This window comes from Gobio gobio (assembly GCF_949357685.1).
Source record: "Gobio gobio genome assembly, chromosome: 4".
NCBI lineage: Eukaryota > Metazoa > Chordata > Actinopteri > Cypriniformes > Gobionidae > Gobio > Gobio gobio.
This window is the reverse complement of record NC_137100.1, coordinates 54,706,084-54,730,102: the sequence shown is the minus strand read 5'-3', so window position 1 is coordinate 54,730,102 and position 24,019 is coordinate 54,706,084. Positions and strand designations below refer to the sequence as shown.

At 37.5% G+C, this 24,019-nt stretch overlaps 2 protein-coding genes across 4 annotated transcripts in view; both read right to left on the bottom strand.

Annotated features, from left to right (window-relative positions):
- Positions 1-19,747, bottom strand: part of susd2 (sushi domain containing 2) — a 67,200-nt gene extending 47,453 nt beyond the window's left edge. Inside the window, exons 1-5 of one of the 2 annotated variants that reach the window (XM_079814474.1) lie at positions 19,318-19,747; positions 18,977-19,175; positions 16,391-16,539; positions 15,912-16,079; positions 14,368-14,542 (exon numbers count right to left, since the gene is read on the bottom strand). In XM_079814474.1, the coding sequence (XP_079670600.1) occupies positions 14,368-14,542; positions 15,912-16,079; positions 16,391-16,539; positions 18,977-19,175; positions 19,318-19,399 (773 nt within the window). In that variant the 5' untranslated portion in view covers positions 19,400-19,747. The remainder of the gene's footprint in view (positions 1-14,367; positions 14,543-15,911; positions 16,080-16,390; positions 16,540-18,976; positions 19,176-19,317) is intronic. The other variant, XM_079814475.1, reaches the window with a different exon arrangement.
- A 1,762-nt stretch (positions 19,748-21,509) lies between these two features.
- Positions 21,510-24,019, bottom strand: part of slc39a14 (solute carrier family 39 member 14) — a 37,611-nt gene continuing 35,101 nt past the window's right edge. For both annotated transcript variants that reach the window (XM_079814093.1, XM_079814092.1), the window contains exon 9: positions 21,510-24,019. This exon is cut by the window's right edge and continues 84 nt beyond it. In XM_079814093.1, coding sequence (XP_079670219.1) covers positions 23,951-24,019 — 69 coding nt within the window. In that variant the 3' untranslated portion in view covers positions 21,510-23,950.

Sequence of the window (24,019 nt, the reverse complement as noted above, 5' to 3'; positions counted from 1 at the left end):
ACCACAAGCCACACCCATGATGTCATTTAAATGTAGATGATTTTTAATGTCATGGGATGAAATAGATCTCTTTCAAATATGTGAAAAGTTATCTTTTCCTGCTCAAAATGTTAAAAGTCCAGAAGGCCAGTATTTAATTCAAGGTATTTGTATAGTTCTTTTTTTACTTATTCACAAGTGATAGTTATTTGTGATAGTCTATGATATGAAAGGGGTAAATTATCATCATCAAGAGAGAAAGGCACACACACAAACTCACAGGGTGAGAGAGAGACCCCACACACACACACACCCAGGGTGAGCCTGAGAGTGAGGGGGGAGGGGGAGGACTGAGAGAGAGGCAATCTGCACATTGAACAAGATTCACAAGATTTTAACAACAAAAAGAAATAAAATCTAAATGGTGGGAGAAAGTTTTTTTTACTTCAATCTCTGAAAACATTATTTTGAATATATTTGAAATCACAGATGTTGGGTGATGAGAATTGTAACTCAAATATAATTTAGAAAACTAGTCCTGTCTGAATAGTGATATGTCAGTGAGATCAGCTCGGGCGTGCACACCGTCTATGGGTGATGTCACGTATTTTGCAAAATGCGCAGTTAGGTGATGTGTCGCCCTCCACACGTTGCGAAACAGACTCCGAAATGGGGAAATGTAAATTTGCGGACTCCTGGTTGGAGTAGGATGAGTTTAAACAATGACCGCAGGGTTTTTCTATGGTTTTTCCTGCATAGCGGCCGCCTCCGTCACATTTCGTGCCACCTCCGTCTGTCGACAAAACTCAAGACAGGCAGTCACTTGCTCAGATTAGGCATGTCCTGGTAATTAAATAATCATCAGAAATATATATTGTCACATGATCTTTCAGCAATCTTTATTAGTATTTTATGATTTGCTAGTACAAAGTCATCTAAAGCCATTCCATAGCTGAATGTCTTTCCTCCGCTGTAGCTGTCCATCATTCTCCGTTCAGCATTCAAACTGCGCGTTGTGTTTGGTTACAGTCAGTCAGCTGCTCGGTAAAGCTCACTCCAAGATGATATATTCCCGTTATAATACTTGATATGCAGATAAAATAATTTATCTTCCTGGAGTTTATCTAGCGGTTTCTGAACGATATTGTGCTCCCTACCCGGGTGACAACACAAGGCATCACACGCACAATAACCGGAATTTAAAACTGTGAAGAAACCGACCGATATACATAGTAGACTAGGATTTGTGCGCTCAACGCTCATCGTTTCTTTATGCCGTGAACTTTTTAATGTGCACTCGCGGTGCACTGCGCCCTCTGACTCCATGTTGCTTTAAGCGCATCATTCTGCACCCGGGATGCGCATAAGCGCATTGTGCCACGCTTTCATATATTTTCATAGTTTTGTGCACTTAAAGATGATTAAAAAAAATCTTGTTCTCACGTATCTATCATATATTTGTTGCCCCTTTACAGAGCTGCACATTACGTTTACAATAAACTATAAATCTTGAAATGTTATATTATTTGTGTAGGCCCATATAATTATTTACATTCATATATAAATTAAATATAAATTGTTTTTTTTTATAAATGTATTTAATAAGAACACAAAGTAATTTGTACCTTTTCATTAACATTTTTAGATTTTATAAAATTAGTCCAGAGATGTTTTTTCAAGAATTACTTTTTGTAATTGCAAATTTTTTTAACTATCCACTCACCTAATTTAATATATATTTTTGTTATAGCTTATGATTATATATTTTTATTTTATTGCTCAACAGTAGTTCTCATCGCCGATGAGGTCTTTAAATATTTTGAGAAGGTCTTAAAAAAGTATAGTATAGTCATTCCGTTTCATGTTGACCGAGTTTGGTGGTACGTTAGTTGAGTATTTGTGCACATTTATGTGTGTGGTCAAACTGCAAACACAAAACAATTCACAATTATTATCTAGTAATGTTCACATCACCAAATACGTTTCTAAAACATTGTAACATCAGCTTTGTGTACTAAGCATTAAACTTTGTTTAACTAAATGCAACATATTTTACAGGCAATACAAACTGTAAATGTCTAAAACAAAACAAATATATAACATATAGGCGTTTAGGCGCTAATCGCAAATAGCGATCTTCATAGTGATACACAAACCATCACAACACTTAAACAACATAACACTACTCACCACGCTGGGAATATAATGTAAGATAATAGTTTTAGCTGGAATTATTAAATGTTCAAATCTTCATTTGAGATCAACATGGCTTTCTCACTCAGTTCTCTAAGTTCAGTTTGTTTTTCCCTGCACTTCTTCCTGCACGATCACATCACTTGCGCTCACCAGAACAACGTCCTTAAAGGGGCAGCACCCAACATCAGGGATTACCAGTCCCCCCCCACACACACACACACACACACACACACACACACACACACACACACACACACACACACACACACACACACACACACACACACACACACACACACACACACACAAATCCCTGAAGAGATGGAATGTTTTTTTTTTTCCTGTTTCAAAACTAACACAATGCTGCCATCTTGTGTTCATTGAGGGGAGGGCACACACAGGCACAATACATTATACAAATAAATATTTATAAAATATATATATATATATTCATCTGAAAAATAGTATAGTCATTTAAAATTAATCTAAGTTCAATTGCCAAACATACAATCTTAATTTAATTGAAATCAAAATATGATTTTACAAGATATGAGACAATTTCTGTTCCTCTTTTTTGTCCTTATTTAATCCCTCGCCATGGCAACACCGTTTGAGATATCCAAAATCCGTTCACATTTTAGCATCTTCCGTATCTTTGTTTCATGTTGACCGAGTTTGGTGGAGATTGAATAAATCGCCTACGAGGAGAACGTAAAAACTCAGACCCCGATTTAACCAAAAATTCACCTTAAAACCAAAATATCTGACTTCCTGTTGGTCGGAGCTAATGACTGTAAATTAGAAAGTTGTCCGGCTCGAAGAGAACAATATATGTACCGAGTTTGGTGACTGAAGATAAAACTAACCCCCCCACTTTTGTCAAAAGGTGGCGCTAGAGAGGCCCTCATCCCCGCCCGTTTCTGAGGCTTTGTCCATGTGTACTGACTGACATCTCTGATGTGTGTGTTGAGTTTCAAGCAGTTTCAAGCAATTTCAAGCATGCTAAGAGCCTCAGAACAACACTGCTACCTTTTAGTGAGGGGAGGGCAGACAGAGAATAAATATTCAGAAGAAATATATTAAATAAAATAAATATATTGATCTGAAAAATAGTATGATTATTTTAAAGCTATTTGGTTACATTTTAATAAAACATTGTTTTAGTATGTTTTTAAACACACACACATACACGTTGTAATACCAGTGTAATACCCATGTCATTATACAAATTTGTGTCCTCATAAATCACAAACAAGAGAGAGAGAGAGAGAGAAACAAGTTTTTTTTTATCCTGCTTCAAAACTAATACAATGCTGCCATCTTGTGTTCATTGAGGGGAGAGCAGCAGACACAGAGAATTTCTGTTCCCCTTTTTTGTCCTTATTTAATCCCTTGCCATGGAAACACCGTTTGAGATATCCAATATCCGTTCACATTTTAGCATCTTCAGTATCTTTGTTTCATGTTGACCGAGTTTGGTGGAGATTGAATAAATCGCCTACGAGGAGAACGTAAAAACTCAGACCCCGATTTAACCAAAAATTTACCTTCAAACCAAAATATCTGACTTCCTGTTGGTCGGAGCTAATGACTGTAAATTAGAAAGTTGTCCGGCTCGATGAGGTCAATATATATACTGAGTTTGGTGATTGTAGATGAAACGAAGCCCTTCACTTTTGTCAAAAGGGGGCGCTAGAGAGCCCCTCATCCCCGCCCGTTTCTGAGGCTTTGCCCATGTGTACTGACTGACATCTCTGATGTGTGTGTTGAGTTTCAAGCAGTTTCAAGCAATTTCAAGCATGCTAAGAGCCTCAGAACAGCCAAAAGATTATTAAACTTTGACACGTTGCCATGGCAACAGTATTTGAAATTTCAGGAATCCATTTCATACGTCTCTATCTGTCATGTTTTCACATTATACTGATGAAGTTTGAAATAAATCTGGTGAAAATAAGATGGTGATTCAAAGCATTTTTGAAAGTGACACACTTCCTGCTGCCAGTTGGTGGCGCTATAACTTTGACTCACAAAAGTCATATCCATGTGATCGGCTTCTTATAACAAACACACAGCTGAAGTTTCATCCAAACCAGTCAATGTTTGCACAAGTTATAACACACTTCCTGTTTCCCTTTTCTCGCCATAAATTTGTTGCATCGCCACGGCCAGACTTTTCGAGATATCAAAAATCCGCTCGCAATTTAGCATCCTGAATATGTTCACGTAATGCTGACCGAGTTTGGCAATGATCGAAACAATGGCCTCGGAGGAGTATATTAAATTCCAGAGCATGCGTTTTCCGAACAACCCATAATAGCTCACTTCCTGTTGGGCTGACACATAACTATGAGCACGAAAGTTGTTCGGCCCGATGAGATCTAAATGTGTACCAAGTTTCATACATGTACGTGCAAGTGTGTTTGATATATGGACCAAGTTTTCAGACCCCACTTTAGGGGGCGCTGTCGAGCCCCCCTGCCACGCCCGGGTACCAGCTTCAGCCCGGCTCTGATGGCCGCGCATTCCGACGCCTGTGCGAAGTTTCAAGAGTTTTCGAGCATGTTAAGTGCCCCAAAAGTACCCGAGAAGTCGAAAAAAAAAAAAAAAAAAAAAAAAAAAAAAAAAAAGAATTAAAGTTGCGAGCAGCGATGACGGGCCCAAGCCGGTGGCACCGCCACGCCGGTGGCATCAGCTTAACTGTGCACGGCAGGCAATATGCATTTAAACAGGAGAATATTTTAGAATCGCTCGAATGTGCCACATTTACCGCAGCAACTGGTGCCACTATCACCACAAGCCACACCCATGATGTAATTTAAATTTAGATTAATTTTAATATCATAGGATAAAATAGATAAAAGTTATATTTTCCTGCTCAAAATTTTGTAAGTCCAGAAGGCCAGTATTTAATTCAAGGTGTTTGTAGTTCTTTTTTACTTATTCACACTAAAGTAGGGATGAAACGGTATGGAAATTTAACATCACGATTATAGTGACCCAAATTATCACGGTTATCAATATTATCACGGTTTTGTTCAAACAAGATGAAAGTGTTCAAAAAGAACAGATGCACACACTTAAAACATTTCAACAAGTTTTATATTTGAAATTAAACAAACAACAAATAACTAAAGCAGCTCTAAGCACTTTTTTAAGCTAGATTCTGTGGGATTTCTTTACTTAATGGCCGTCGTCAATAGCAACGCATAACGCATAAATAATAATAATTTGTCGTAAATATAATCTCTAATATTATCTCTGTAAATATATTCTCAATAAATATTCTCATCAGTGTTCAGCTATGATGCATTTAAATCTAGCATATTTTGTGTTAGAGCCCAAACAGTATCCAAGTGAAATAATGCATATCCATATTTCCATATGATTTGACAGTTTATTTTATTAAATATCAAAATGTGTGCATCATACCTGACACCTAGATGAACACTTTACAGTCAGTTTTATGACTGTCATTCTCTTTAAATGCTAGTGAAGTTTGGTAACGTTATACACGTTTCAATGTTGTATGTAACTTTGCAGACGGTCCCTAACTTCGCCAGCGTTATGCCAGTCATATCAGATGCGCTGTGGTTCTGCTGTGTTTTTTTAAACCATTTTACCTAAATCACCAAAATAATAAATGTTATATTTACCCATGGCCTTCCCTGTTATACAGAAATGTAATAGTTATCAAACCTTCCTTAACTGCATAAATAATAAATGAAATATAGATGAATCATCATTAAAGCTACATTTTTCTCTGTTCCCGTTGTTCTTTGATGAACATTAATGACAGGCATCATCAGTGCTCCTGTCTCTTTAAGAACAGCCGCGGATCTCACGCGCTGTCCCGCGTATCTCATTTCCTCACAACTCTTTAAGTTCATTTAAGACGTTATTTAACTAATTTAAGACTCGAATATGAGAATACTCACAATCCTCTGTGTTATGGTTTGTTCAAGAGCAAAAGAGAACTCGATGTGAGCAGGAAACTGACGCGAGTCTATCTATGCGTCGAGTGTGTGTGTGTGTGTGTGTGTGTGTGTGTGTGTGTCAGTGTCCCTTGATTAGCTGACATGAGACGCATCCACACAGATAGGACACTGACACACACACACACACACACACACACACACACACACACACACACACACACACACACACACACACACACACACACACACACACACACACACACACACACACACAGCATACCGCAGCATAGCCATACAGTTTAAGTTCACCCACACTTTATATTAATAAAAAGGTTTACAGTGCAAATACTGTTGTTGCATATACTGTGCATAAAATTTGAAAACATTTGCAAAAAACACCACTGTATCATTAATTTTTTTTTTAAACCTTTAAGTAACCATTTTTTAAACATCTATAAACATTACTTTTACATAGATAGACGGACCAGATATTCCTAACACTTTGGGAATACTTAAGGGTTACTAGTTGTTTTGTAAACTGTCTATAAACATTATCTGGATGGTTATTATAAAGTTGCAACCGATGACTATAATACCTTGTTAAATAGTTAATAAACAGTACCAGTAAAACGTGGGCAGTACCAGTAAAACATGTAAACAGTACCAGTCAAACATGTGGGTTGTCCTGATACTGTACTTCAAAATGTAATAGTGTAAAAATTGCCACAGAATAAAGTAATTGTTCAAGATCTATTGGTAACTCATAAAAATAATGTCATATTTGCATAAACTGTCACTACCGTATATATCCCGACACTAGCACATTAAGATAAGCTATGAAAAAAATCATGTTCCTCTGCCTCTTTCTGGTTAAATAATGTTTATAATAATTGTTAATATAGCAAGCTATATTAACTATTCCAGGTTATTTATGCATAGCATAAATAATAGTTAGTAGAGCATGCTATGCCACTTTCATCAAAACCTATTACAAAGCTATAGCAATCTCATGTCATTCCGTCTGTTCGAAAAAAAAGTTGCACTAACTGTTCGTTACAAGCAGCATTTGCCGTCAGGCAGGTAACGATAGCTAACATAAACATATTTTTGCTAGCCTACCTGCTGCAAACTTACACTTTTTTTGTACAAGACAAGTAGAGCTATTTTATCCAGTGTAATTTATCACATACCACTATCTTGTTTTTTCTTATCCTCCTCTTCCTTTCTCTTTTTTCTTTTCTGGCTTCCTGAAGCATAAAATTCCGCTTAAAATCCGAAGATTTTGTATTTTGCCGCAGCAGAGATCGCGTGGTTGGCTGGCTGCTGTCAGCGACTACTGAGAGGGGGCTTTTTAAGGGGGATCCCGATAACAGTGTCATTGCACTTTACTGCATTGACTATCAATGGGGCGCTCACACAGTTTGTCGTTTCATTTTATTCTTAACCTGTCGCTGTCTTGGGGCCCCAGGCCAGCTCGGGGCCCCAAGCAATTGCTTGGTTTGCCTGCCTTGTCGCGACGGGCCTGCACACACACACACACACACACACACACACACACACACACACACACACACACACACACACACACACACACACACACACACACACACACACACACACACACACACACACACACACACACACACACAGAAAGAGAGTTTAAAAAATAACACAACACTGCCACCCTTTAGTGAGGGGAGGGCAGACAGAGAATAAATATTCAGAAGAAATATATTAAATAAAATAAATATATTGATCTGAAAAATAGTATGATTATTTTAAAGCTATTTGGTTACATTTTAATAAAACATTGTTTTAGTATGTTTTTAAACACACACACATACACGTTGTAATACCAGTGTAATACCCATGTCATTATACAAATTTGTGTCCTCATAAATCACATAAACAAGAGAGAGAGAGAGAGAGAGAGAAACAAGTTTTTTTTTTTATCCTGCTTCAAAACTAATACAATGCTGCTATCTTGTGTTCATTGAGGGGAGAGCAGCACAGACAGATACAGAATTGATTATTTAAAAAAATATTTAAAATAAATATATATATTCATCTGAAAAATAGTATAGTCATTTTAAATTAATCTAAGTTCAATTACCAAACATACAATCTTAATTTAATTTAAATCAAAATATTATTTTACAAGATATGAGACAATTTCTGTTCCCCTTTTTTTGTCCTTATTTAATCCCTCGCCATGGCAACACCGTTTGAGATATCCAATATTCGTTCGCATTTTAGCATCTTCCGTATCTTTGTTTCATGTTGACCGAGTTTGGTGGAGATTGAATAAATCGCCTACGAGGAGAACGTAAAAACTCAGACCCTGAATTACATAAATATTCACCTTCAAACCAAAATATCTGACTTCCTGTTGGTCGGAGCTAATGACTGTAAATTAGAAAGTTGTCCGGCTCGAAGAGAACAATATATGTACCGAGTTTGGTGACTGAAGATAAAACTACCCCCCCCACTTTTGTCAAAAGGTGGCGCTAGAGAGGCCCTCATCCCCGCCCATTTCTGATGCTTTGCCAATGTGTACTGACTGACATCTCTGATGTGTGTGTTGAGTTTCAAGCAGTTTCAAGCAATTTCAAGCATGCTAAGAGTCTCAAAACAGCCAAAAGATTATTAAACTTTGACATGTTGCCATGGCAACAGTATTTGAAATTTCAGGAATCCATTTCATACGTCTCTATCTGTCATGTTTTCACAGTATACTGATGAAGTTTGAAGTAAATGGGGTGAAAATAAGATGGTGATTCAAAGCATTTTTGAAAGTGACACACTTCCTGCTGCCAGTTGGTGGCGCTATAACTTTGACTCACAAAAGTCATATCCATGTGATCGGCCTCTTACAACGAACACACAGCTGAAGTTTCATCCAAATCAGTCAATGTTTGCTGACGTTATAACACACTTCCTGTTTCCCTTTTCTCGCCATAAATTCGTTGCTTCGCCACGGCCAAACCATTTGAGATATCAAAAATCCGCTCGCAATTTAGCATCCTGGATATGTTCTCTTCATGCTGACCGAGTTTGGCAATGATCGAAACAATGGCCTCGGAGGAGTATATTAAATTCCAGAGCATGCGTTTTCCGAACAACCCATAATAGCTCACTTCCTGTAGGGCTGACGCATAACTTAGAGCACGAAAGTTGTTCGGCCTGATGAGGTCTATATGTGTACCGAGTTTCATACATGTACGTGCAAGTGTGTTTGATATATGGACCAAGTTTTCAGACCCCACTTTAGGGGGCGCTGTCGAGCCCCCCTGCCACGCCCGGGTACCAGCTTCAGCCCGGCTCTGATGGCCGCGCATTCCGACGCCTGTGCGAAGTTTCAAGAGTTTTCGAGCATGTTAAGTGCCCCAAAAGTACCCGAGAAGTCGAAAAAAAAAATAAAATTAAAGCTGCGAGCAGCGATGACGGGCCCAAGCCGGTGGCACCGCCACGCCGGTGGCATCAGCTTAACTGTGCACGGCAGGCAATATGCATTTAAACAGGAGAATATTTTAGAATCGCTCGAATATGCCACATTTACCGCAGCAACTGGTGCCACTATCACCACAAGCCACACCCATGATGTAATTTAAATCTAGATTAATTTTAATATCATAGGATAAAATAAATAAAAGTTATATTTTCCTGCTCAAAATTTTGTAAGTCCAGAAGGCCAGTATTTAATTCAAGGTGTTTGTAGTTCTTTTTTACTTATTCACACTAAAGTAGGGATGAAACGGTATGGAAATTTAACATCACGATTATAGTGACCCAAATTATCACGGTTATCAATATTATCACGGTTTTGTTCAAACAAGATGAAAGTGTTCAAAAAGAACAGATGCACACACTTAAAACATTTCAACAAGTTTTATATTTGAAATTAAACAAACAACAAATAACTAAAGCAGCTCTAAGCACTTTTTTAAGCTAGATTCTGTGGGATTTCTTTACTTAATGGCCGTCGTCAATAGCAACGCATAACGCATAAATAATAATAATTTGTCGTAAATATAATCTCTAATATTATCTCTGTAAATATATTCTCAATAAATATTCTCATCAGTGTTCAGCTACGATGCATTTAAATCAAGCATATTTTGTGTTAGAGCCCAAACAGTATCCAAGTGAAATAATGCATATCCATATTTCCATATGATTTGACAGTTTATTTTATTAAATATCAAAATGTGTGCATCATACCTGACACCTAGATGAACACTTTACAGTCAGTTTTATGACTGTCATTCTCTTTAAATGCTAGTGAAGTTTGGTAACGTTATACACGTTTCAATGTTGTATGTAACTTTGCAGACGGTCCCTAACTTCGCCAGCGTTATGCCAGTCATATCAGATGCGCTGTGGTTCTGCTGTGTTTTTTTTAAACCATTTTACCTAAATCACCAAAATAATAAATGTTATATTTACCCATGGCCTTCCCTGTTATACAGAAATGTAATAGTTATCAAACCTTCCTTAACTGCATAAATAATAAATGAAATATAGATGAATCATCATTAAAGCTACAATTTTCTCTGTTCCCGTTGTTCTTTGATGAACATTAATGACAGGCATCATCAGTGCTCCTGTCACTTTAAGAACAACCGCGGATCTCACGCGCTGTCCCGCGCATCTCATTTCCTCACAACTCTTTAAGTTCATTTAAGACGTTATTTAACTAATTTAAGACTCGAATATGAGAATACTCACAATCCTCTGTGTTATTGTTTGTTCAAGAGCAAAAGAGAACTCGATGTGAGCAGGAAACTGACGCGAGTCTATCTATGCGTCGAGTGTGTGTGTGTGTGTGTGTGTGTGTGTGTGTGTGTGTCAGTGTCCCTTGATTAGCTGACATGAGACGCATCCACACAGATAGGACACTGACACACACACACACACACACACACACACACACACACACACACACACACACACACACACACACACACACACACACACAGCATACCAGCATAGCCATACAGTTTAAGTTCACCTACACTTTATATTAATAAAAAGGTTTACAGTGCAAATACTGTTGTTGCATATACTGTGCATAAAATTTGAAAACATTTGCAAAAAACACCACTGTATCATTAATTTTTTTTAAACCTTTAAGTAACCATTTTTTAAACATCTATAAACATTACTTTTACATAGATAGACGGACCAGATATTCCTAACACTTTGGGAATACTTAAGGGTTACTAGTTGTTTTGTAAACTGTCTATAAACATTATCTGGATGGTTATTATAAAGTTGCAACCGATGACTATAATACCTTGTTAAATAGTTAATAAACAGTACCAGTAAAACGTGGGCAGTACCAGTAAAACATGTAAACAGTACCAGTCAAACATGTGGGTTGTCCTGATAGTGTACTTCAAAATGTAACAGTGTAAAAATTGCCACAGAATAAAGTAATTGTTCAAGATCTATTGGTAACTCATAAAAATAATGTCATATTTGCATAAACTGTCACTACCGTATATATCCCGACACTAGCACATTAAGATAAGCTATGAAAAAAATCATGTTCCTCTGCCTCTTTCTGGTTAAATAATGTTTATAATAATTGTTAATATAGCATGCTATATTAACTATTCCAGGTTATTTATGCATAGCATAAATAATAGTTAGTAGAGCATGCTATGCCACTTTCATCAAAACCTATTACAAAGCTATAGCAATCTCATGTCATTCCGTCTTTTCGAAAAAAAAGTTGCACTAACTGTTCGTTACAAGCAGCATTTGCCGTCAGGCAGGTAACGATAGCTAACATAAACATATTTTTGCTAGCCTACCTGCTGCAAACTTACACTTTTTTTGTACAAGACAAGTAGAGCTATTTTATCCAGTGTAATTTATCACATACCACTATCTTGTTTTTTCTTATCCTCCTCTTCCTTTCTCTATTTTCTTTTCTGGCTTCCTGAAGCATAAAATTCCGCTTAAAATCCGAAGATTTTGTATTTTGCCGCAGCAGAGATCGCGTGGTTGGCTGGCTGCTGTCAGCGACTTCTGAGAGGGGCCCCTTAAGGGGGATCCCGATAGCAGTGTCATTGCACTTTACTGCATTGACTATCAATGGGGCGCTCACACAGTTTGTCGTTTCATTTTATTCTTAACCTGTCGCTGTCTTGGGGCCCCAGGCCAGCTCGAGGCCCCAAGCAATTGCTTGGTTTGCCTGCCTTGTCGCGACGGGCCTGCGCACACACACACACACACACACACACACACACACACACACACACACACACACACACACACACACACACACACACACACACACACACACACACACACACACACACACACACACACACAGAAAGAGAGTTTAAAAAATAACACAACACTGCCACCCTTTAGTGAGGGGAGGGCAGACAGAGAATAATAGTATGATTATTTTAAAGCTATTTGGTTACATTTTAATAAAACATTGTTTTAGTATGTTTTTAAACACACACACATACACGTTGTAATACCAGTGTAATACCCATGTCATTATACAAATTTGTGTCCTCATAAATCACAAACAAGAGAGAGAGAGAGAGAGAGAGAGAGAGAGAAACAAGTTTTTTTTTTATCCTGCTTCAAAACTAATACAATGCTGCCATCTTGTGTTCATTGAGGGGAGAGCAGCAGACAGAGAATTTCTGTTCCCCTTTTTTGTCCTTATTTAATCCCTCGCCATGGAAACACCGTTTGAGATATCCAATATCCGTTCACATTTTAGCATCTTCAGTATCTTTGTTTCATGTTGACCGAGTTTGGTGGAGATTGAATAAAACGCCTACGAGGAGAACGTAAAAACTCAGACCCCGATTTAACCAAAAATTTACCTTCAAACCAAAATATCTGACTTCCTGTTGGTCGGAGCTAATGACTGTAAATTAGAAAGTTGTCCGGCTCGATGAGGTCAATATATATACTGAGTTTGGTGATTGTAGATGAAACGAAGCCCTTCACTTTTGTCAAAAGGTGGCGCTAGAGAGCCCCTCATCCCCGCCCGTTTCTGAGGCTTTGTCCATGTGTACTGACTGACATCTCTGATGTGTGTGTTGAGTTTCAAGCAGTTTCAAGCAATTTCAAGCATGCTAAGAGCCTCAGAACAACCAAAAGATTATTAAACTTTGACACGTTGCCATGGCAACAGTATTTGAAATTTCAGGAATCCATTTCATACGTCTCTATCTCTCATGTTTTCACATTATACTGATGAAGTTTGAAGTAAATGGGGTGAAAATAAGATGGTGATTCAAAGCATTTTTGAAAGTGACACACTTCCTGCTGCCAGTTGGTGGCGCTATAACTTTGACTCACAAAAGTCATATCCATGTGATCGGCCTCTTACAACAAACACACAGCTGAAGTTTCATCCAAATCAGTCAATGTTTGCACAAGTTATAACACACTTCCTGTTTCCCTTTTCTCGCCATAAATTCGTTGCTTCGCCACGGCCACACCATTTGAGATATCAAAAATCCGCTCGCAATTTAGCATCCTGGATATGTTCTCTTCATGCTGACCGAGTTTGGTGCTGATCGAAACAATGGCCTCGGAGGAGTATATTAAATTCCAGAGCATGCGTTTTCCGAACAACCCATAATAGCTCACTTCCTGTTGGGCTGACGCATAACTATGAGCACGAAAGTTGTTTGGCCCGATGAGGTCTATATGTGTACCGAGTTTCATACATGTACGTGCAAGTGTGTTTGATATATGGACCAAGTTTTCAGACCCCACTTAAGGGGGCGCTGTCGAGCCCCCCTGCCACGCCCGGGTACCAGCTTCAGCCCGGCTCTGATGGCCGCGCATTCCGATGTGTGTGCGAAGTTTCAAGAGTTTTCGAGCATGTTAAGTGCCCCAAAAGTACCCGAGAAGTCGAAAAAAAAAATAAAAAAAAAAAAAATAAAAAAAACAAAGAATAATCTGAGGAAGAACAATAGGGCTCTGCGCCCTTTCAGGGCTTGGGCCCTAAAAAACAAAGAATAATCTGAGGAAGAACAATAGGGCTCTGCGCCCTTTGGGCTTGGGCCCTAAAAAACAAAGAATAATCCTTAGGGGAACAATAGGGCTCTGCGCCCTTTGGGCTTGGGCCCTAATAATCTGAGGAAGAACAATAGGGCTCTGCGCCCTTTCAGGGCTTGGGCCCTAAAAAAACAAAGAATAATCTGAGGAAGAACAATAGGGCTCTGCGCCCTTTGGGCTTGGGCCCTAATTAACTACTAAAGGTTCTTACCGGACTCCGTCTTGTTTAGAGCTGGGGCTGACCCGCATGCTCCCTAGGTCCCAGAGGGAGTATGGTTTTTCTGCGATCTTTGGGGTGAAACTGAAAACTCCACTGTTGGGCACATCTCTGCCCAAGGTGTACAGATACTTCCACTCTGCCTCCCAGTTAGCAGAATATGCTTCTCCTGTTAGTTTATCAAAATGTTAGTTAATCCTAATAATAATCTCCTATAGACAGATCAATTGATAGAATTATAGACTCACAGACAGACAGAATTACAGAAAGATGGGCAGAATGATAGATTGAACGATAGAACATTAGTAAACAGAACAATAGATAGAATGATAAACAGTGACAGAACAATAAACAGAATGATGGATTCATAGACAGACAAAAAGCTAGAATGAAAAATAGACAGAACGACTGATAGAACTATTGAATGAGAATGATAGAATGATAGATTCAATTATAGAATCATAGAACAACAGATTTATAGACAGAACAATAGAACGAAGGAACAACAGATAGAATATAGTCATAGACAGAACAATATAGAAGAACAGTTGTTTCAGACAGAACAACCGACACCCCATAGAGTGCGCCATGCTTCGCAATAGAATGGATAGAGTGATGGATAGATTCATAGACAGACTGAATAACAGAGGGATAAACAGAGCAATAGATAGAATAGAACAGTGGATGGATGGATGGATGGATGGATGGATGGATGGATGGATGGATGGATGGATGGATGGATGGATGGAGCGATAGAATGATAGATGGATGGATAGATAGAACGATGGATGGATGGATATACAGAACAGTAGATGATGGATAGATGATATATAGAACAGTAGATGGATGGATGGAGGTATGGATGGAACAGTAGATGGATGGATGGATGGATGGATGGATGGATGGATGGATGAGTAAATAAAGGCAGACAGATAATAATAGATAGCAAATAATAGATAGAGTGATAGATAGAATGATAGAACGATAGATAGATGGATGGATAGATAGATGATGGATGGATGGATGGATAGACAGAGAAAATAATAGATAGTTAATAATAGATAAGATAGAACGATGGATGGATAGAGAATGATGGATGGATAGAGAATGATAGATAGATAGATAGATAGATAGATAGATAGATAGATAGATAGATAGATAGATAGATAGATAGATAGATAGATAGATAGATAGATAGATAGATAGATAGATAGATAGATAGATAGATAGATAGATAGATAGATAGATAGATAGATAGATAGATAGATAGATAGATAGATAGATAGATAGATAGATAGATAGAACAGTAAATAGAACAATAGATGGATAGATAGAGTGATGGCTGGATAAGTAAATAGATAGAGCAATAGAATGATAGATGGATGGATAATAATAGATAGTAAATAATAGATAGATAGAATGATAGATAGAGCGATAGAAAAAAGATAGATAGATGGATGGATCAATGGAACAGTAAATAGAACGATAGATGGATGGATGGATACACACACACACATACATGATCGTGATCTACTCACCGGTCTCGATGTAACCCCACAGCTCGATGTTGACTCTCTCTGCATTTATTAGAGATGGTATCCATATCATCTTTAATTCCCCGCCGACATTTGGTGTGCCGTAGTACTGCCACTGTGTGCCATTGACCAGGATGATCTTGTAAACAGGACCCAGCTTACTGTGATGGACTAATAATCAATATTATCATTAAAAGAAGCAACGCTACATTCAGACAAATATATTCCAATGAACTTGAGCTAATGTCAAATGCCTCAGGAGGTTGGATTACTGATTATTCTAATCAGTACATTATGCAATAAACCACACGATCATACGGTAACTGCTATCAGCTGAGAACAACACTAAAGGAAGGAATGTCTGCTAGGTTAACACAATGTCACACTTCCTTTGAAACAGTAGCATTTAAGAGAGCAAATTAGGTCCATTTTGATTGACATTCCCACAAACCTTAGTGTGCGCTATGAGATCTGTAGCTCACCTGAGAGCCACCTCCCCGCTCGGTCATATTTGACTCCATCTGTGGACACCTCGAATGGGATCCAGCCTGACTCATAGAGCAGCGGAGAGATACAGTGACCCACACCGCTCTTATCCACATAGCCCTCCGTCAAAATCTCAGAGTTGAACCTTTGAAACACACTCTGTTTAGCACTGCATTTATAGCACAGATCATATCTGATAGACTAACAGTTGTTCATTTAGTATGTGCTTTTATCAGGGGAACATATCTCATCTCATTCAGCCTTCACCAAAGCCATTTGTTGTACCAAATAAACATTTTAACTCAAAATTGGCTCTTGAGTCAGCACCAATAGGCTCATGGGCAGTGCGCTGACATATAGTGCTGTTGCGCTTCGGGCGACCCGAGTTCGAGTCCCGGCTCGTGGACCTTTCCCGATACCACCCCCCCCCCCCCCCCCTCTCTCTCCCACTTCGTTTCCTGTCTACCTACTGTCCTATCATAATAAATCTTTAAAAAAAAGAGGCTCTTGAGGATTTGGGAGGAACAAAATCAAGACACAAACACTTGGAATATTCTGGAACAACCTTCAGCCGAAACTTCCTTAATGCCAGAACATAATGATTGCTGAACATTGTGCATTAACATTCTGTTTATTCATAGTACATTACTAAATAATATTACTTGTATATCAAATCAGTGTTTTTTAGTATCACTGAGAAACTAATTTTAATGTTTTGTATTTTTGTTGTATGTTTTAGCCATTTTTATAATGCCTATATAAATATTAAGCTTTTATTTCAAATAATCAAAATGCATTTTATGGTTTTCGTTTTAGGTAACTATAATAACTCCATAATAATAACTTTATTATAGTTACACCGATCAGGCATAACATTATGACCTAATATTGTGTTGGTGCCTCTTTTGTTGCCAAAACAGCCGTGGCCCGTCGAGGCATGGACTCCACTAGACCCCTGAAGGTGTGCTGTGGTATCTGGCACCAAGATGTTAGCAGCAGATCCTTTAAGTCCTGTAAGTTGCGATGTGGGGCCTCCATGGATCGGACTTGCTTGTTCAGCACATCCCACAGATGCTCGATTGGAGATTTGGGGAATTTGAAGGCCAAGCCAACACCTCAAACTCATTCTTGTGATCCTCAAACCATTCCTGAACTATTTTTGCTTTGTGGCAGGGTGCATTTTCCTGCTGGAATACAGTTTCCATGAAAGGGTGTACATGGTCTGCAACGATGTTTAGGTAGGTGGTACGTGTCAAAGTAACGTCCACATGGATGGCAGGACCCAAGGTTTCACAGCAGAACAGTGCCCAAAGCATCACACTGCCTCCGCCGGCCTGCCTTCTTCCCATAGTGCATCCTGATGCCACGTGTTCCCCAGGTAAATGACGCACACGGCCATCCATGTGATGTAAAAGAAAACATGATTCATCAGACCAGGCCACCTCCTTCCATTGCTCCGTGGTCAAGTTCTGATGCTAACGTGCCTACTGTCTGTACTTTTGGAGGTGGATGGGGACAGCATGTGCACCCTGACTGGTCTTCGGATATGCAGCCCCATACGCAACAAACTGCGATACATTGTGTATTCTGACACCTTTCTATCAGAACCAGCATTAACTTGAGCACTTTGACCAGCGTTCCCTCCCCACGTGCATCAATGAGCCATAGCCACCCAAGACCCTGTCGCCGGTTCACCATTGTTCCTTCCTTGGACCACTTTTGATAGATACTGACCAATGCAGACCGGGAACACCCAACAAGAGCTGCAGTTTTGGAGATGCTCTGACCCAGTCATCTAGCCATCACAATTAATTTTGGCTCACTCAGATCCTTACGCTTGCCCATTTTTCCTGTTTCTAACACAAGTTTGAGGACAAAATGTTCACTTGCTGCCTAATATATCCCACCCACTAACAGGTGCCGTGATGAAGAGATAATCAGTGATATTCACTTAACCTCATAATGTTATGCCTGATCAGTGTATATTATAGCTATACTATAATAACTATATTAAATATAAATATATGAATCATGATATTGCTATACAATAATTATTTGAATACTTCATTGATTGATTTGTTTCTAATGTAGTAACATTAAATGCAAAGACAATCTCAATAAAATTATCAAATAAAGAATTGCTAATAACATACAGCCCAGGATTAGTTTGTTTTTGGAATAGTTCATCCAAAAATGTAAATTAATTATTTACTCTCATTCTATACAAAACTCATGACTTGCATTGCTTTCTATGATCCATTCTTTCTGAAATTTCAATATTTTCTTCTTCACTCAAAGCTATTACGCTTTGGGAATATTTGGAATTGAACAAGATGTTCTTTTTGGGAAGCTAAGAAGTTTATTGTAATTGCATGTTGAAAAAGAGCAGTGGAATTATTTTTGAATTTTCTCTGTTTTCCTAATTTTCTCTTTTTGGGTTTCACCAAACAAAGAAATTAATGTTTTGAATTTTTAAACAAACGGTGTTGCGACTTAAAAGTAAACTTGCTAGGAACTTCAAATATCTGCAGTGTTTATGAACATTTGGTTTGTGGACGACAACAGGTTTGTGGCTCTCTTACCTGCAAGTGAGGTTAATGTTCTGCTCAAATGTAATGTTTAGCATTTTAAAGTCTGTGCCTCCCAACAAAGATCCAGAATGTGGTTTAATGTCAAGGCAAAACTGTTTATAATCTGCGCAGCAGTCCTTCAGAGATTCACATGTTGCATGACAGGAGCATGTGTTGAACTTCTCACCACAGCTTCTGGCACATGACTGCGCTGCGAAAGCAAGCAAAGACACATTGCTGCAATTGCTCCACAAATCTGGCACTGAATTGCATTCTCTAGAAGACAGATTAACATGTCAACAATAGAAACACAACACTTGATTATGACTCCAGTATATGTACGAAGAACTTACCCTGGACTGTCCTGGATAACAGCTGAAGAAATAGCACTATGAACATACAGAGATGGATTTTGTTCTCATATTTGCACACCATTGTTTCTGGCTGGAATAACCCTAGATGTTTTAAGGCGTCGTATACATACACAGTATATAACACAAGTGTGTATGGTTCTCAGTCATGACATTGTGACAAAGGTCTCTCTCTCTCTCTCCCTCTCTCTCCGCACCTTGTAACTGTTTAACAGTCAAGGACTCGCTACAGCAGGGAAGAGGCAATAAATGTAACTCCTGGCACATGAAACAAGCATATTAATAATTTCTTGTAATGCAGCTATAGCCTATGTGTAATGCATTATCAGTGTACGTTCACGTGTATAGGAATTATAAAGTTTCGAATTTGTCCTCGTGCAACTTTTGGACATGGGGCACACCAGTTGGGTGTGACTATAACGGGAATGACCCAAAATAAAGCTTCAAAATTAAAGTCCTTTTAAACAAGCAAATAACTTATAAATAAATATTTATTTGAATAGGCCTACAGTCATCCTTTTCCCTATCAGTCGACCCCGGCATGATTCACAGTGCCAGTGAAGCGACTCCTTCTGATTTAGTAGAAGTCCGCCAACTTATATTCATCCCTTAGACGAATGGAGGAATCTTCAAATTAAGTTGTAATATTGTAAACTACTTAACTCTTTTCTGAAGGGTATTTTATCCACCGAAGAGCTCGACGGCTTATATTGTGAGGGTAAACAAACACGCTTCGGCATAGAGCTGGTGTGAGGTAAAAGCCTTTGGCTACTACCACACGCAAACGAAAGAAAACTAACACATATTTGATGGTTTTAAAAGTTTAAATGCAACATAAGGACACAAAAAGGGTCTTTAAAGTAAGCCATAAAGAGTGAGAGAATATTTTATAAACGCAGCTGAAACAAAAACACCTTCCAAATTGACTGTTACTCAGCAGCAATATTTATAGATGAAGCAAGAATGGATGTTTTAATTGAGCACAAACCTGAAAAATTAGAGTACTTCACTAGTAGCATTACCGAGGTCCATCTCAAAATCAAATAATATTAATAAACATATTTATACGTAGCTGAATAACTGCCAACGTTGCGATCAATAATTACAATTGCTTATAACATGTTATCAATTTAACTATAAATAATTTCTATAGTCAAAGTATCATAAAATAATAATTCACTTAAATAATTAGTCTCACAGTTCCCATTTACAGTTGAGAAACCATACAAATTAATGAGAAACAACAGCTTTCAGTTTTGGATCATTTTCATTGCACAAAAGATGAACTGAAAACCCATGGCTTCATGTTTCAAAAGAAAAAAAAATTGTTACCAGCAATCAGATTTCACATGTTGCACAGGTATGAGTCACAAAACACTTGAGATGTTTACAGTAATTAACATAATGCATTCATCATAACCAGGTACACTGGCCTCCACCATCCACTACAAAATAAAACAAAAGAGATGCTGGTTTGCTCACATACTCTCTTACAACACAATTTAAAAACAGCTTCCCTCATATCATTTAAATACAATTACTGATGACAAAACACATAATTGCAAAAATCACAAACGGACATTCACACACATTCTACTCTACAAAAACAGTCTTTCAATATTACTGAATTTAAAATAAGGTACAAAAACGTAATTTTACCACTGAATGATGACTCCCTCCTCTCTTTAAGGCATTAATTCACTTAAGAGGACATGTCAATGCATAGCAATAAGACGTCAGCTGAAATAATGGTTTCAACTAACCTGTACTGCACACAAAGCTAACATTCACTTAACAGACAAAGGGGCATTATAGAAAATGTAACGCTGATAGTCTAAATGCACAGAAAAATGCAAATACGGCCCTGAAACGGTTACACTCAGATCTGTTGACTATATGCTTCACGTTCAGTTCTAAAATTACATTTCAAACAATAAACAGAATGATCTTGTAGCTATTTGCTAAACAGCATACTGGGGTGTCAGGTTCAATTCTTATGCAGCGCAATAGCAGATAAGAATATTACTATCATGAATATTAAGCATAATGGAAGAATACATTTTATCCGGAAGACAAAAGTCATAACAGGGGATCTATTGTAAGCAAAGGTTGATCTGATGCGCAAGATCAATTTCTGAATAATCTCATAATTTGTTTTAACTATTTAAATTGTATTTTGATACAGATAGGGGAGAATTCAGGGTGATTGGGACACTTTTTCCAAGTCATCTCAATGGCAAAAAGTGTCCCATCACCCTGATTTCACCCCTATCTGTATCATAGACCATATGTTTAAGAATACTCCTAATTAATTTCTAAGCCATTTTAAAGCTGAAGTGTCTTTTTTCAGTATTAAAATCCCATCTTAATATGTAGAAACAAAGTTAAGTCAATCATTGGTTGAGTCCTGTCAGTCTAGATGCTACATTAGCAAAGAGCTCTAAATAGTGTAATGTAGTGCTATATATAAAGGAAAAGGGTAACACTTTGCAATAAGGTTCCATTTGTTAACTTTAGTTAATGCATTGACTAGCAACAATGACTAATACATTTACAGTACTGGGTAGTAACTAATTACATGTAATCTGGGTTACGTAATTAGATTCCAAAAAATAAGTACTTAATTAGATAATATTACATGGGAAACCCAACATAAATGTAATCTGTAATGCATTTCAGGTAGATATAGAATAAATTATATTTTCGGTAACACTTTAATTTAGGGCCCAACTCTCACTAGCTTATTCACTACTACATTACTAGGATATTGGCTGTTTATTAGTACTTATAAAGCATATATTAATGCCTTATTCATCCTTACTACATCCTTTAATTTAACAACTACCTTAAGTAGTATCACTATTTACCAACTATTATTAAGCAGTAATTAGGAGTTTATTGAGGGAAAAGTCATAGTTAATAGTGAGAATTGAACCCTAGACTAAAGTTTTATATCAATATGGTACAATTTTATCCTATTTAGTTCAATGTGCTAAACAAGTTAGGTCAAAAGTAATCTAAGAGTAATCAAAAAGTAGTCTGATTAGATTACCTTAAATGTGTAATGTAATAGATTACGTTACTGTAATTTGGAATTAGTAACGACTACAATTTGTAAGTAATATACCTAGCACTGAACATCTATTACAGTATTTATGAATCTTTGTTAACGTTACTTAATACAAATGCAACTGCTCATTGTTAGTTCATGTTAGCTCAGGTCCTTTAACCAATATTAGCAGATACTTTTGATTTTAATAATATATCAGTAAACGTTGAAATGAACTAAGGTTGAAATATGCTTAAGTATTTTTCATTGTTAGTTTAGTAACTAAAGTTAACCAATGGGACCTTTATTGTAAAGTATTACCAGGAAAAGTTATAAGGAATAATCGTATTATTGTAGAGTCACTACAACACCACATTTATGCACACACTTTGCTTGCACTTCTTAATTATTTCTTAAAATATGAAGAGTACTGCATTCAGATTAAATGAAAGGATGTGCAAAATATTATTAAAATACAATGCATTGGGTGGGGATTTTAGAGTAGTTATTATCAAATTAATAATAATTATCATAAATTGCAAGCAATTATACACCGATCTTTTTTCTCTGTCAATTAAATATGCAATTTTATGCAAATTACAAATGAGGAGGAGGATACAACAAAAATGTGCACCAATTATTCTGGTCATATAAATTGAAAGATAAAAGTTGGAGATTTTTCTAGAAAAAAACTTGGTCTCTACTTTTTTGTTAAAAAAAACATCAATAACAAACGAATCCTTAGTGTTTTAAGTATTTTGCTTGCTATTATGGAATGACATTGAGGGGATAAAATAATTATGGATACATTTGTGAACAGACAGACACTGCTTTGTATCTAAACTAAAAGCTATGTAACAGTGCAGAGTAACCTTTGATTAAAGTGACTTACATGACGTTCAGCTTCGTAGAAGTATGCCAACTAACTAGTCTATATCTATATATCTTTTCCCTAAGCATTAGAAAAATTGGTATTTTTTTCTATTGAATAAACAAAACCATTTGGTTTGAAGCATCGGAAACAACCTGCATTTGACCAAATGTCAGTAAAATGAGTCAAGTTTTATCCCATCTGTAACATGTCATTCTGTGGACAATACTCTAATCCTCATGGTCAGGACTAAAATATCTCGGCCTCTGAGAGAAAGACATTCGTTAAATGAAAAGAACATAAGAAATCAATACAAATATATACTCAGATGTATATGTTAGGGTACTGGAATCCACACAGCACAGGGACATCAATGTGTCCTAAAGCTTTGAGGCAAAAGAACGAGAGAAGACCTGAACTAGATGAATGGTAAAGCATCCATCCACAGATCTGGGATGTGGATGAACTTAAAGCAAAATTCACAGGTCAGTCAATTCTAGCTTCATTCAAACAGTCCAGGGTTTGAGCCCATAACATTTCAATTTATGTCATGACCTAGTCCAGCTGGGCAAACGTTTTAAAACAAGCCAGCACAGCTGGCTCATATTTAAGTCTGGAGGTCCCAGTAGGCCACAGGTTTTAGTCCATGTGCTGAGTTAGTCCCTCAGGGTCTGAGTTTGTATTTAGGTCCTCTGCTATACAAGCTGTATCTGTCCAGAGTAGATGGTGAGTACAAGCATGATGGCAAACCCTGTGAGCAGTCC